The 15864-nt window shown below is 32.8% G+C and overlaps 1 protein-coding gene across 1 annotated transcript in view; it reads left to right on the top strand.

The window, feature by feature from the left end:
- Positions 1 to 602: 602 nt before the first annotated feature.
- The window catches only part of ATF7IP (activating transcription factor 7 interacting protein), a 79222-nt gene continuing 63960 nt past the window's right edge, over positions 603 to 15864 (top strand). The window contains 1 exon segment of the mRNA XM_006192117.3: positions 603 to 949. Within this exon segment, the coding sequence (XP_006192179.2) occupies positions 933 to 949 (17 nt within the window). The 5' untranslated portion in view covers positions 603 to 932.

Genomic DNA, 15864 nt, shown 5'->3' with positions numbered 1-15864 from the left:
CTTTCCACTAATGTCAAAATGTTGGGAGATCTGTGCCAGGGCATGAAATTTAATTTTCTCTGGGACCAAACACTCACCTGGAGATGTCTTTGTGACCATCTGGACTACAGAAGAGAAGAAATTGTTTTTATCTTTATGGCAGGTTAGTCAAAATAAGCTTTGTTGCCATCATATCTCTAATATCTCTAGTCCTCCCCAGCAGTTACTTAAAATTATTGTCAAGATTCAAAAATTTGATTGCAAGCTTTAACCATTCTGCTACATTTGAGCACTTTGGGGCTTAGATTCTGTGGGGAAAATTTTTAATTAGCCATCTATAAATGGAAATTGACTATCAGGATTTAAAAAACTTAATTTTCTAGAAATTATAAAAATTGGCACTCTTTTCATGTAAAAAGTACTATTAAAGATGGGGGAAAAAAAGGGCCTTGAGCAGAATTTTACTCCTTTTTTTTTTTTTTTTTTTTTTTTTTTCTGGACTGAAATGGAGGCTTTCTTTCAAGCGAATTCCCTGATGTTTGCTGTGTGTGATTTGGCTCTATCTCTGTAACTGCTAATATGTGGCATGGACTTCAAGCTGTCTGGAATATGGATGTGCCCAAACTCTGTATTGCAAGTCGGGATTCACAGGCATTATGTTACAAAACTGGCTTGCTGCCTTCTCTGTTTTCTGTGTTCTGAGTAGCTGCATTGTTTGTTGCAGTGTGTGCATTAGCTGTTGTCTGTGTTCAGTTTCCTGCAGACTGACAAAGTGGGAGGGGCTTTGTTTGATACATAGCTGAATTTTCACTGTGGGAGTTCTTGAGTGCACATTGCAGCCATCTTAATTACACTTTAGTGCAACTGAGACAGTGCAGCTGTCTCAAAATGGCTGCTAGCCTGGTCTTTGTAGCTGCTTAGGCAGCCACTGTGCCACTGAGGAGACTTGTCACATGCATCTGGACCAGAGGTAAGAACCAGTTACTGTTTCTCTCTGAACATTTTAATTAAAAAATATTTGCATTTTACTGAGTTTATATAGGAAGGCGAACTTAGAGCTTTCTTGCTAAGAAGTTGAAATGTTTGCTGATAGAACCTTTAAGCCTCTGTTATGGAAACAGTACATAGGATAGTGAGGTCAAAGGTTAAATTCTTGTAATTTCTCACCATCTTATGTTCTGTCATTGCCAGAACATTTTATCACCACAGTAGTGCTTTGCTGGCCCTGATTAACTTAATGTTTTTTTATGTTGGATATTATAGCTTATTTGATATTTATTTGTAGAAATTAAAACAATATATTATCTCAATAGATTTTTGTTTTTAAAAGATTCCATAAATAAGGCTTGTTTTGCACGAGTATTACCATTTTTGTGTGTTTGTGTGTGTGTTTTGGAGGTATTGTTTGGTAGCTTTCTGGGAAGAATGTTAATTCTCTGGCTGTAAATCACAGTTATAGAAATAAAAAAATTTTTTTAAACACTGTTAGACGTTTTGTACAAGGGTTCGAATTATTCTTTTTCATTATTCTGCTTCCTCCCGGCGATCCAATTCTTTCACATTTTTGATGAGACTAGCATTTTATACTGATTATTTTTTGCTTAAATTGGCATTTTGAATCAGATTTTGAATTTAGAAATAGTTCATATCTTCTAGGTCTGGATACCCCTTTTCTTTATATCTAATATATTCTAATGCAAGAGGGCAGAAGTAAATCTCAAGTTTTTAGTTAATTAAGTGGTATTAATTGTTAACATCCATTTTATCTTAGTTAAAACCTGTGTTATATTTAAAAGTAATAACTCAATAATTTTGTAAATTTAGTTTCAAAATTTCCAAAAAAGCTTTCCTAACATTGTTCTGAAGTAGAAATGTTTATTGAGATATTGTAAGTCCATAGTAACGCAGAAAGGTAGGAGAATGAAATTTTTATTCACATATTATTTCAGATAGCAGAACAGTGAGTTATACTTAAAGCACTGATGTTTGAATCACAGTGCTTATTAAAAGTTTTTCTAAATAATATAGTGCATTCCTCTAGCTTAATCACTAGAGTATTATGAACATATCCCTGACTAATGTGATATAGAACAGTAAGTTTTGAACTTCCTAAATACAGCAACTTTCATAAAACAGCAACTTTTGCACCTTAAATTCTTATGAAGGACCCCAGTAAAGATATGTATCTTATTGTTGTGTAGTTATTTTATAGTGTAAATATATAGCATTTTGAAATTATAAATTTATTTATTAAAATGAGAACAATTAGACTGTTACGAAAACAAAAGTTTGAAACTGGATCATTTATGACAGTTATGATCTTATTAGTGTCAGACTCCTGGTTGCTTATTTGTAGAAATCCAGGCACTGAGGGACTGTGTAATTCACTTGGAAAAGTATTCTAGAACATATATTCTTTATGTTCTTTTTTAATTTATAAATTTTCATGAAGATAGTGTATTAAGATGTATATTTACACAATTTAATAGTTTAAAATTATTGCTTTGCTACAAAATTGTGTTTTTATTTGTTCTTAGTTTTTAACAAAATTATTGTTTTCCCTAACTTAATCAGTATTTATTTGCTCAGTGGCCTAAAATCTATTTGGGATTATTAGCTCAGTTTCTTTAATGAGCTGTAGTATGTTTATTTCACTTTCGTTAACTTCTTACTATGTGAAGTTGTTGGGACTATTTTGTGTGATATAATGGACTCTCATAATCTGAACATTTCTTTATGTAAATCCATATATGAGCTTTCTCCAAAAAAGAAAAAGAACAGCAAATCCAGTATGTGCGACAAATTCAATGTATGTGAGAGATTCCGTCCGTCACGCATTTCGGTAAGGTTGTGCTCTGGAGTGAGTGTGACATGGGAAAGTGTATGTGCTGTGACTCTAATCACTCTTATTTTTTCTGCCTCTCATGATATGAACAGCTCACTGTATTTTGAGAATTGCATATAGTGCAAGCCAGCTGCTTGGTTTGATATTCTTCATTGCTGGAGAGATAAACTGGCTAGGTTGAAATCATTGATCAACTTATATTAACCTTCGGAGTAGGACCTCGAGGAAATTTTAATAATCTATTCTTCTTGCCTTCTATTGTGGACTGTAAAGTTTACATCCACCCCCTCCTCCACAAGATGAACCCACTGATTGTTACTTATACATGGGGAAACATCAACACTCTGTGGTTACTCAGGATAGTATTGTTATTATTAAATTTTTTCAGTGCCATGTTGCATTTTTGCAACTATAAGCATAAACCAGACCTCACTGGGATTATTACTTTTGGGATTAGTGACAGTTTTCACATTTTCAATGCTAAATTCCAGGCTAGCTATTATGCTGAATAATTGAGGGTGTAAAAAACCAGTGCTGGATAATTGGGTGTTATGTTATTATTTTGTCACTTCTTGTCCTCCCCATTTGTTTATCCTTTTTCACAAACCATTTCACTAGCATAAGCCTTTAAGAGGAATGTAGAGGTCAAGGAAAGAACACTGACCATGGGTTCAAACCTAGAGCTGAATTTCTGTTTTGCTACCTTTTCCTTATATTGGGCAACTCATTCTGTTTTCTGATTCTTGTTTCCTCATCTGTAAAATGGGGTGAAAGTCATATTTATTTGGCAAGGCTATGTTGAGTATCAGTTTACATAATGTTTCTGAATAGCACAAGGAAATAATCCACTAACATCTGTCATGCTGCTTTTGTAGTAATATTTGAATTCTCTTCAATTTATTTACTTTTCAGATGTCATATACTTTATCAAATGTGATTAGATCAGAGCATGTGGTATGTTTAGAAAGTATGGGAAATTTCTTATGGAACTCATGCTCAGAAACAAGAAGTACTAACTAACACTAGTATGTCCACTTGGTAATATGATATATTCATGTTTGTACTGCTGGGTCCTACTCTGTTAAATAAATTAGCCATCCATTGCTGTAGTGGATAGTGGCAGATGTATTTATTAAGTAAAGCCAATATAGAATGTTTTCATTAGAGAATTAGAGGAGAGGGAGAAATATTTCATTTCTGGTCTGTTTGAGTTCTCCAAATGTGCAGTGAGAAAATAATTTCTGTAAAGAGATGACTTTGAATTCAGAGCCTAGAGTTTTATATGTTTCAGTACAAATGTGAATCTTTACAGTATAGTTCTCTTTCGGTGGCCACAAACTGGCAGCCAACAGACTTCTTTTATCCTTTAAACACTACCCTATTTCTCTAGTTAACATTTAAAGCTGTCAGATTTTACACAAAAATCTGCATGTCTCATCTTTTGAAATATAGAAGATTGAGCAATGCTAGGAATGTATTTTTGAGAAAAATAATCTCTAGTTGAGTATCTACTGTTTCCTTCAGTTAGGGCCTATTCCTCACATCTGTTCCTTTTCATTGATTCACATTACCTTCTGGGCTCCTTATAAGCTGTTCCATTTAAATCCCTATCCTGCTTACTTGACAGATTTTTGGCAGCTCTTAATATCTAAGATACAGCTTCTAATCCAGAAGAAAGGAAACATAAGTAAAATCTAGCTGACTTCACTTGGTAGGAGAGACAGCATATATAAAGTCAGTTTATTCTTTAGAAGATATGGCATCTTTGCTAACCTTTTTCTTGTCCTGGTTTTTATGTTAGAATACCATGGTGGCTGACTGAAGGAGAGCCAGTGATAATCAGCAAAAAGTGATGATTGATTGAAAGCAAAGCAATTAAAAAAATATCAATTACAAACATAAGCACCTTGAGGTCTTTTAATGTGGTAAATAAATTATTTTTTCTTTAAGTGCTATCACTGTATTAAAGACATCAGTATTTATTAACTTAATGTTCTTGATGATATTGAATAAAAAATGTTACATTATATTCAAGATATTCAGGTTACTGTATAGGTAAATGAAATAAACTTTGTAAAAGATTTTTGCCTAAATTGATTGAGCTAAGAAGTTTTAGCACTTAAAATGAGTAAGTTCCTGAAAGAAAGTTTTCTTAACTGCACTAGACTAGATAATTTCAGAGGCTGTTAATATACTTGTTTTGTTGAAATTTGCTTCTGTTTGTATAACATTCACCATAACTATGTGAAGACTACCTTGATGATCCACGAAACATGGTGGTTTAGAATCATGATCTGATGTGAATTTGAATTCCACATTTTCCAGAGTAAAAGCCAGCTTCTTAGCATTCATGTCATACTATGTCATTGGTAACTCCAGGGAAGTGCTAAAAGAATTTTACTCACTTTTATAAAATGTCTTTCAAGTTAGAGTGAAAACTTTAGCGAAAATTGAAAAAGCAGTTAATTTGCACAGGAAACATTGACTGACTCCCCTCCTTTCCCCCTTATTACACTCCCCAAAGAGAAGGTGATTTGGGAGAAAGTTTAAAGTTTATTCAAATAAGGGATTTGTAATAAATTGCTCAGGTTAGAACTTTCACAAAGTGTTCTCTATTAGTAATTTGTAACAGTTTATTGGTCATTAATGTGTGAATATGGAAATGATGAAAACAGTGCTTAATGACTCAGTGAATCTTTGAGTTTAATGAAAGACGGAGTGTAACACCAGAAAAAAGTCTGAGTTGCTTCTGTGTCAGCCTGCGAGCTTCTACCTTCCCTGCTGAAGTAAACCAGACACTACAGCCCAGCAGAGCCATCTGACCTGGTGATTTCCTTTGCTGATATACAAGTCTTATGGTATGCAAAGTGAAAAGTGTTAGAAGTCAGGAAACACTTATTTTTTATTCTAGTGTTGCTATTAAGTAGTTGCATGGTTTGGATAAATTATTTAAGCTCTTAATGCCATTCTGTGAGCATTAAATGAGGGAGGTAGTTGGACTAGATAAGGAGTCAGGGAAGAACACAAACTTTGGAATCAAAGTCAAGGTGAATTCATGTTCTTCAATTCACTAGACGTTTATGTGAAAAATGTATAGTAGTGCTCAAAGTATAATGCCTATTTGTAGTAAGTGCTCAATAGATCTTATGCATTATTTTTTAATGGGATGAGGCTAAGTTGCTTATTTTCAGAACTTTAGTTTTCTTACCTTTGAAATGGGGCTAAAGTACTATACAGAGTTGATGCTGGAATTTTAATGAGCATAACAAATACAAAGTACCTAGTACAGTGTGTGATACAAGTTAAGTATGAGTAAATAATGGTTGCTTTTTCTTCACAAGTTTCCCTCCAGCACACATTTTTTTCTTTCTGTTTCTTTTTTCAGTCATTATGAAACGGGGGAGAAATTGGGTACTAGGTCCTTTAGAAAAGAATCTTTAGGGAGAGGGGATTGTTAGGGACCTGGCTGATTTATGGTGAAAATGCCAGAAAGCAAGGTGTTTAAATCTCAAGTTGAAAACTTTAAAGAGCCCAAAGGGGACAAAACAAGAATTCTTATTTGTGCTAGCGCAGTATGATAGCGGGAAAACAAAAATGGACTGTGAATTGATCGACTGATTCGACAGATTTAGCAAATATTTATTATGCAGCTATTATTTGCGAGGCACTGTTTTGTTGGCTGGCATACAAGATCCCTTGCCCTCAGGGAGTTTACACTGGGGCAGGGGAAACAGGAAGACAGAAGAAAATATGAGAATGTGAAAATACTGATAGATTGAGAATGCTTGGGGGTAGGGTGGGATAGGTGATGACTGGCTAGGTGAGCCCAACTCAAAATGTGGTCTGTGGATTAGTTCAAGGTCAGTTCCGATTAGATCATCTGTTCCTGGTCCTCTGTTAGATAACTGAAGTTAAAAGTATCTAGAAATTTTTATGTCAATCTGATAAAATAATTTTATATCAATTGGGTCAAATAATAAAAAGGCTTATATTTCAATGTTTTCTTTTTTTTCAAATAATTAATTTTCATTGTATTTTTCATGAGTATTGATCTGTAAGGGATTGGAAATAAAACACTAATTCTTTGCCATTGTTAGTTTGAGAAGCACTGAGTTAGACTAATAACCTCCATTGTTGGTACTTAAGTAAATAAGCAGACTGGAGAATTTGAACTTCTTATGATTAATTAACTCATTGTTAAGTGATTGTTTAGCTTATTTGGCTTTAAAAATAGAAGGATATTTAGGTCCTTTGATTTTAAAGTACTTTTACTCGAAGAGTTGGATGTAGAAAGAAAGAAGGAAGAAGCAATATTAAAACTGGGAGGAATACAATACTTAGATGATTTCCAAATCTGAGATTTTTAATAGCTCTTTGGATATAAGACCTTTCCTCCCACCAGGTGTAACTTCTGATGTACACTAAATGAAGTTACACCATCTTACTACATATTTGTCCCTGTCCCTTCATCTGCTGCTGGTGGAGCGGAAACCCTGAGAGGAGAATATAGTTGTTTGAGGAATCTATTATTGCTTATCAAAGATAACCTGGGTAGCATTTAGGATTATCCACCTATTAGAAGTCTACCAATTCCTATTGATACATAACTTTTATCACTCCCCTAATTTAGAGCCCTATTATCCTTATTGTGTAATACGGATAATTTAAGACCTATGTTTTAAGACAGCTGAAAATAAGATTAAAAACTAAGGACATATTTTGGATAATCCCTAGTTAGCCTATTAAATACTTCTTTTCCATTTTATGACCATTTTAGATGTGGTACTAAACTAGTTTTTTGTTTATTATTGGAAATTGAAATTTAATATGTTTATATTTAATAAAATACGTAGAAAAATAGGAGTGGAGGTATACAATTATTTATTAGTAGATCATAAAGTAACTTAAAAAAAATTAAACAAAGGACTTAATAGATAATGACTCAATTCTTGTCCAGTCAGATCTGGCCAATTAAAACAGTATGTGTATGATTTAGTTTCAAAAAGAATGTGCCATACAAAATATGTTCTTGTGTAGATACTTGTAATATAATATGCCTGAGTTTTGGTATTGAGTGCATGCTTTAGTAGTATTAACTAGTGGTAAATATGTTGAATTATTTAACCATCATAATATTGATACCTGAAGATGTTTTGTCTTATTATTTGGTGAAACATAAAGCAGTATGGTTATAAGAGCAAATCTATTTAATGATCATTTACCATTTAGGTGATTATTTAACAAAATTTGAAAGGCAGCTGTATAATGGAATGAGGGCAGCTTTTAGCTAATGTGAATTATAATTTATATTCTTAATGATGGTTAAAAATAGCAGTCATTGGATTTATGCAATCATATTCATCTATGCCACAAATAAACTAAGGCTTTTGAATATCTCTTGGGGGTTAGAAATATTTGTGGTGTGATGGGTGTATAATTTCAGTTATATAAGAGTTATAGATTGATTTTCTTTTATTACCTGGATTTTAATCATATTAGTAAATAGATAACTAGATATATTCTAGAACCAGTCAGTGCCTGTTGGGGAACGAATGGGGGAGGGTTTACTCAGCAGTCTTCTTTAGTTTGGTCATGAAATGAGGACTGCTTTATGTAAATTGTTCTTACTGGCGCCAGCTAGCTGTAACTGCAGTCTGGCTGTTCTAGGGCAGCAAATAATACGTGTCATGGATTTCCTGTTTGGAATGTATAAGAATGCAGCCTTTTGGACTGACAGAACAGAGTTGATGCATTAGAGTAGGAGTACTGAGACCTCCACAAATGACAGTTAATATATGGAATAGTGAGAAGTTATAAACCTTAAGTTTCTATTCTGCTTTTATAGATTTATGCCTATTGATTCTATTGGGTAATATGTGGGAGGTACTTAACTGCACACAGTTGCTGCAGACCTAATAGTAGGCAGCATAGAAAGCAGTACAAAAGAATTCTGAGTCTAGGCATCTTCACTAGCAACAGTCCTTTGGAAGATGTACGTTGAGTGTTTTGTGAGCTTCATTGACATGCTGTCTGTTTTCTGGCTTTTGTGGTTGATGGGATGTTTGCTGCACAAACTACACAACAGATGTGAACCACTGTTTGAAAGGAATTTTAATATGTAGCCAGTCTACTGTATTCCTGGATTTTTTTTTTAAATGAATATGAACCAGACAAGGAATTTAGGCTCAAAAAGACTGATCTAGAAATCTGCATTAGCTTTTAATGTTTATACAAATGAACTAAGTAGTAGTGGTTAACAGAAGAGGAAGTCTGTTTCACAGTCTCAAGCTGCCCACAGGTAAGAGATTCAGGTCCTTTTTCTGTGATAACCCTCCCCTCTCTTCTACCCCTCAGGCCTTATATCTGTCTCTCACCCTTGGGAAGTTTTTTTGTTTTTTTTAGTTTTAGTAATACTAGGATTGGTAGATTGTTTAATGTTAATTTTCAGGAGATTCTGAATGTCATATTTGGATTTGATTTTTAAAAAAGTATTTTTATCTTCTCTAATTTTCCTGAGGTTTGAGTTGAAATGAACAGTGGGCTTTGTATATGAATATTACTCATGCATACAATATGCTTATATTACATAGAAATCAATTTTAGATCTCTTTTCATTATAGTCCTGTAACTGTGTTCCCTGTTGTAGTGACACCAGCTGGTACATACAGAGTGATGACATTTTGTAACCTTACTAAACTATAAAGTTTTAGTATAAATGTACCACTTTGACTTCATCATCAAAATCAGAATGCTTATGTTTTCACAAAGGGCTCATTGACATACATTAGATAATGTATATTTATGTGTAAAACATGGTCAGGTTTTCTAGTACCACCCTTATCATTTTCATTTCCATGTATTTAAACCATTTTACAAAGTGAATTTAAGAATCTGAAACTAAAATAAGTGTATTAATTAGAAATTCCATTGAGTCTAATATTTTACTTCTTAAGCTAGGTGAAAGGTGCACAGGCATTTGTTATGTTATTCTTTTTTTGTATGCCTGAAAAATTGCATACAAAAAATCTCATTGAAATAAAAATAAAGAATACATAATCATTACTGTAAAAATAAAAAGATTTATGTTTATTAAGAAATACGTACTGATAACAGTATGGCCAGTGATAAAGTATATTACTGATTCTTATAATAATTTGGGGGGATGAGTGTGGGGAGGTGAGTAAGTCGGATGAGGTGAAGTGTGGTAGTAAGACTAGCTTAGAGAAGTGGAGGAGGAAAGGAATTAGATTAGGCAGTTCTTTGTATTTACCTCCTTCTCTGGGAATTAAATAGGTTCTTTCTGCAGCCTAAAAGTGTTAGTTTTTAGGTGGGACTTCAGTTCTCTGGATTCTGAAAAGTAGTTTGTCATTTATTACCACTACATGGCTGAGTACTTAAAAACTAGAGGCCAGCTGAGATAGAACACGCATGTTTCAGGGATATGAGCTATTTCCTGTTGCCTTTTGACAGTATTGCTTGGGATTTTTTAAATGATTGTTTTAATGTATGTTCTGTTGAAGTATAAAAATGTGTAAGTTTCTGAGTATGTTTCCTCTAAGTAAATAATTTCACTAGGATTGGAGAAATGGTGATAGTAGAAATATATCAGTTTTGATTAATATGCTTCTGGAGAACACACATACCTGAGACAGTTGGGAAATGTTTTCAGACTTCTCTTGGGCCATTGTTTGAGAGAATGGTGGGCTGGGAAGACAGCTGAGATAGACTGACTGGTTTAGGTAAAGAGGCAAGAAGTTGTTAGACCGAAAAACAGAGGAATTTGTTGAATGCTGTTAGAGTTGGGGGTCATAGCAAAGAAAGATGATGGGAAGTAGGACAGAGGAGTATTCCGTATATAGACAAATAAACCTAAAGGGAAGCATGTAAAACACAAATAAAAGCTATGAGCATAAAGATATATATAATCTTTGAGACTATTGAGGTTGAATGTGCATGACCCAAAAATCTGGGTGATATAATTTGAGTTTTTAGTTTTTGTGTTCCTCTTAGGCAACAAAATTTATTTAGCAAGGCAATGTAGACTTAGCTATCTTCGAAGTGAGACAGACTTAAGTGGTCAAGGAGTTCTAACATCACACTTTATGCAGGAATCTACTGTTTGGTATTCCTGACAGGTAATTTTCTAGCTTCTGCTTCAATTTTTCTAAATGACAGAAGGGAATCTGTAATTTCCTAAGAAGTTCCTTCTTTTGTTGGACGTCTTGAAAAATTAATATTTGCAGATTTTTGAGACCAAATTGACCTTCCTTGTTTTTTTTTTCTGCCCTCTACCTTGTGTCTGCCTCTTTCTCTATGTATCTGTATCTTTTTTTACATGATAGATCTGCACTATTTAGAGAAAACCATTAAAATTCTCTTGTGTTTTCTAGGCTAAATATCCTCCATTTTTCCCAACTATTCCTCACACACTATTTTTTTCTAGTTCATCCTCTCGTTTGTCTGTTTTTAAAAGTCTATATCTATGACACTCAAAACTAAATAGACATTGAAAAATGTCTCCCTTCTCTGACTGTGTACTTCAGCAATTTAACTTTGCATTGACATTTTTGGCAGCTACTTCCCACTGTTGAATTTTATTGAGTTTGTATTAAGTTAAAATCCCTTAGTCTTTTTCATGTATTCCATTGATAACATTTAATGTACTTGAATACTTGAACCAAGTGTATTATGTTATATTTTAGTTATATCCTCTTCATAATTTCTAATATTGTTTATTATGCTTTCAATTCTCCTTGCTATATTTCCCCCCTGTTAGTAGTCTCTTTAAAGAACTGACTTGGTTTCGTTGATTGCTTGCTGTTTTGAGTTTTCTATTATAATTTCCCATTTTTATTGTAATTACTGATTGGGTTTATGACTTTCTTCTTTTACTAGCATTTTTAAGTTTGTGCTTTTAATTTAAAAAATATATATATAATATAATTTAAATTATATTAATTTAAATATACGCATTTAAGTTTTTCTCTTGAGTATCATTTTAGTTGAATTCTCTGGGTTTCTCTGGGTTATATTTTGTTAATACTTAATTGTTTTTATTATTTCATCACTGATTTCCTCCTTAATCCAAAGTCTTTTTGTTTTTTTAAACCAGTTTATAAGAAGATAACTTTCCCTCTCATTTCATTAGTGTTGATCTAACTGTATTATGTTATGGTCAGAGAATGTGGCCTTTTGTGAATTTTTTGAGGGGGTGGTCTTTGAATTTATTAATATTTCTTTGTCACCACATGCATGGTCAGTATTTATGTTGGTAGTATTCATAAAAGATTCATTCTCTGGGTTTGTTGGATATACACTTCCATTTATTTTTTTATTTTTCTGGCATGTAAATTGAGAAATACATCTTTAATAATACTTTTGTTTTCTTCATCTGTGGATTTTAGAAAAGGTGTGTTTATCTTTTATTGTGGATTTATTAGTTTTCCCCTGAGTTTTTAAAATGTTTTTGCTTTTTGTGATTTGAAGTGATATTATTTAGGTGTATCAAAGTTAACACGTTTCAGGTAGATTGTACCTTTTATCAATCAGAAATACCTTTTTTTTGTCCCATTACTTGAGTTTCAATTTGAGTTATTTTTTATATTTACATATATGTTTTATGTTTATACTTAATCTCTTTTTTTGTTAGCATTTGTTTTGTGTATCATTTTCCACCTCTTCTCAACCTTTCTATGCTATTTTATTATAAGGCTGGTCTCTTGTTTATAACACATTTTTTTTTTTTGTCAATTTACCCAGCTTGAAAACTATATTATTTTTAGATTGATAGTTTTCTCTGTGTGTGTGTTGTGTGTGCTGCATTCTACAGCCTCTTAAGTCCATTAATTCCCATTCTGTAATTATCTTGGATTTTGACTCCAGAATTTTTGTTTTAAAGATGGTGGATTCTCAATTATTTCAGCCTGCCCATGAGTTTTACTTGTTTTATGGAGCATTGTTGTTTTCATTATCTGAGTTTCTTCCTACGATCTTCTGCTGTCTTATATTTGTAGTGTATCTTTATATAATTATATTCGCAAGTATTTGTTTCCTCAGTCTTTGCTTAGAAGTAATATCTTTATTTTTTCTGTCCTTGGGGATTGCTGTTTTTTCTAGCAATAGCATTCTAGGCTGAAAATAACTTTTTCCCTGAACTTTGAGAAGTTTGAGGATATTGTTATTTATTTTAGCATTCAGTATTGCTGATGACAAGTCTGATGTCGGTTTAATTCTTACTCCTTTATAATTAAAAATGATTTTGTTTTACTGTGTAAGTTATTAATATTTCCTCATGTTGGTTTTCTGAAATCTTAACACAGTATGTCTAGGTGTTAAAAACTTTTTTTTTTTTTTTTTGGCTTGTTTTAATTTAGTCCATTTTGGTAATCAGTAGGCCTTTTCTATAGAAAAAATTTTTTTCTAACTATCTGAAAAAAATTTTTTTTCTTACTTTATTCTCCTTTTTCTCAGTTCTTTTTTTTTTTTTTTAAACAGCTCTTTGGTGAAAGTTGTTGCTTCTGAGTATATGACCTATGTCTCTTAGCTTTCTGTTTTTCCTTTGTATAATCTCACTCCCACCCCATTTTTTATTGATTGCACCCATTTTTGTGTTTGAGATTTCCTATTTTACTTTGAGGGTGTGCTGATCCAAGTGATTGTGAGGGGTGAGGAGGTGGTACTTGCTGCTCATGGCATATGCTGGGAATTTGTACTTTGAATGGTAGCTTCCCTTCCTTGTCTCTTCTGGAGTTTAGCATCTGTGTGGGTAACATTCATAAGTGTCACTACAGCCCTGGTTTAGCATTAGCTTGGAAGAGATTGGGGAAAGTGGAATGAGCTTGATTGTTATATACAGATCATATAAGTGTTTTCATTTGAAAATTGAAACTGGATATCAAGTCTAAGTGAAAGGCTACATTTATATTCTGTTGTCTTCTCCCCAAGTGAACTGCTGAAACTGGTTTGGCATTTATCCTTCCAGACTTTGAAATATCACTTATATGTGTATATAAATATTTAGAATAATATTTTTTCATTTTAAAACATAATTGCATAAAAACTGGAAACATTTATTGTCTACTTATATTTCTAAGAACTTTCTATATACATTCTCATTTAATCCTCTTAATGTTTTTATGAGGAGAGGCATTATTATAGTCTCAGTTTCATAGATGAGGATAGTGGGGCAAGTAGAGGATAAGTATCTTGGACAGGTAACTAAACAAGGAATTGATAGTACCAGTATTCAAAGAGGTATGTCTGGCTCTGGTGTTTGTACTCTTAAGTACTGTGAGTTCTGTAGCTGCTTGTTGTACACTTAATATTCACATCCATAAAAGAGACCTACCTCATTCTTCTTAACTTCTCTTAGTGTTCTTTATTCTTTAGTGTGGATGATTCAATATAGTTTTTTAATTATTAGTGATGGATGTTAAATTTGTTTGTTTTTGCTGTTACAGTGTAGCAGTAGGTATCCTGATACATTACCTTTTTAAACATATTACTAGTGCATCTTAAGGTAGGCACCTTAAAGTGTCTTTGCTGTGTCAAAGTGATGCATAGTTCATGCTTATTTGCCCCTAAAAATGGTTATGACAATGAAATCTACCAGCAGTGTGTAATGCTACTCATTATGGCATATTATTGCTAACAATAAATAGTTGCCAGTCTGATGTATAAAAATATCTCTTCTCTTTATTTTGTCTTTTCCTGATTATTAGTGAAGTTGAACATTTTTCCTTATATTTGTTTTATGAATTGCCTGTTTGTTTCTTTTTTTATGTTTCTTCTGAATTTTTTGTACTTTTAATGCAGAAATAAATGTTCCTTTTTATTCTGGGCACAAATTCCATATCACTATGCTTTTTATCTGTCAAATGTTTCTCAAAGTTTGTACTTGTAGTACTTTCTGTGCATTTGAAATTGATGTTTTTTTCCTAGATTGAGTTATACATAGTTCTAATAGTTCACATATTTTCATAACTTTGTGCATTTTTTTAATATGTTAATGTTTCCGGATACCTTTTATTTGCTATTCTGAATTAAATGTTTTCTTCTTTATAGAGTCTGTGTTTGAGCTTTTACTGCTTTGGTCAGGATCTCTAGAACAATATTGAATATAGTATCATGCATTTTGTTTTTGCGTTTAATGGAGATGCCTATGGTGTTTTACTAGTAAATATGAAATTTCCTATTGACTTGCAGTAACCATTATCAGCTAAAGGAGCAGTCTTTATGTTCATAATTTTCATTTTTATCAGTGAATGAGTTGGAACATATTCAATGCCTTTTCAATTTATGTTGAAAATGACAATTTTTAAACCACTTTGGGTTGTTAATACACTTCTGGATATGCTTACCTTTTTGATAGAGGTGTTTACAATGGAAAACTAGTGCAGTTTGGGATAGAAAATGTATCCCTTCATTTAGTGGTTAACCCGGTCTACAGCGATAGAGGACTTGGATGAAAATGTGTAGGTTTTCTTTTTTCTCCTGGCCTTAAAGACATAGGAAGTCTCAGTCATTTCCCACAGACTGCTGTTCTAGTCTCTCCAAGGGCTATTCTTTGCACAGTATGTTATTGAGTCAGTTGTTATGCCATGAAAAGTGACATAGGTAATCACATGTCTTCTGTTCTCCAGTAGAATAGCTTCAAAGTCTTTACTTAAATGTTTAAAAGATGATAAAAAGAATTTAGAAGAGAAATTTAATAAATATTTGGAAATACCAAAATAAGGTCTTTGATCTGAATTTGTGAACTCTGAAAAGAACTTGGTGGCTTATTGCATTTATCATTGTATTCTTAGGGCTTTTTCTTTTTCTCTTTCTTTTCTTTCCTTTTCTTCTTTTTTAAAATTCTGGAGGCTCTAGGCTCAGTTAAGTATTTTAATGTGGCAAAGAGCCAGATTTCCAGTAGCCCTGAACTCAGCAGGTTTCTGTTGCTTAGCAACTACTTGTGAAATCTTGTGGATATAACTGAATTATAAATAGGATTACTGAGCAGAAGTGCAATTGAAATTGAGACAAGAAAGAAAGGCATG

The sequence above is a fragment of the Camelus ferus genome, chromosome 34, assembly GCF_009834535.1.
Source record: "Camelus ferus isolate YT-003-E chromosome 34, BCGSAC_Cfer_1.0, whole genome shotgun sequence".
Lineage (NCBI taxonomy): Eukaryota > Metazoa > Chordata > Mammalia > Artiodactyla > Camelidae > Camelus > Camelus ferus.
The sequence above is the reverse complement of the archived record's forward strand: the minus strand, read 5'-3'. Positions and strand labels throughout refer to the sequence as shown.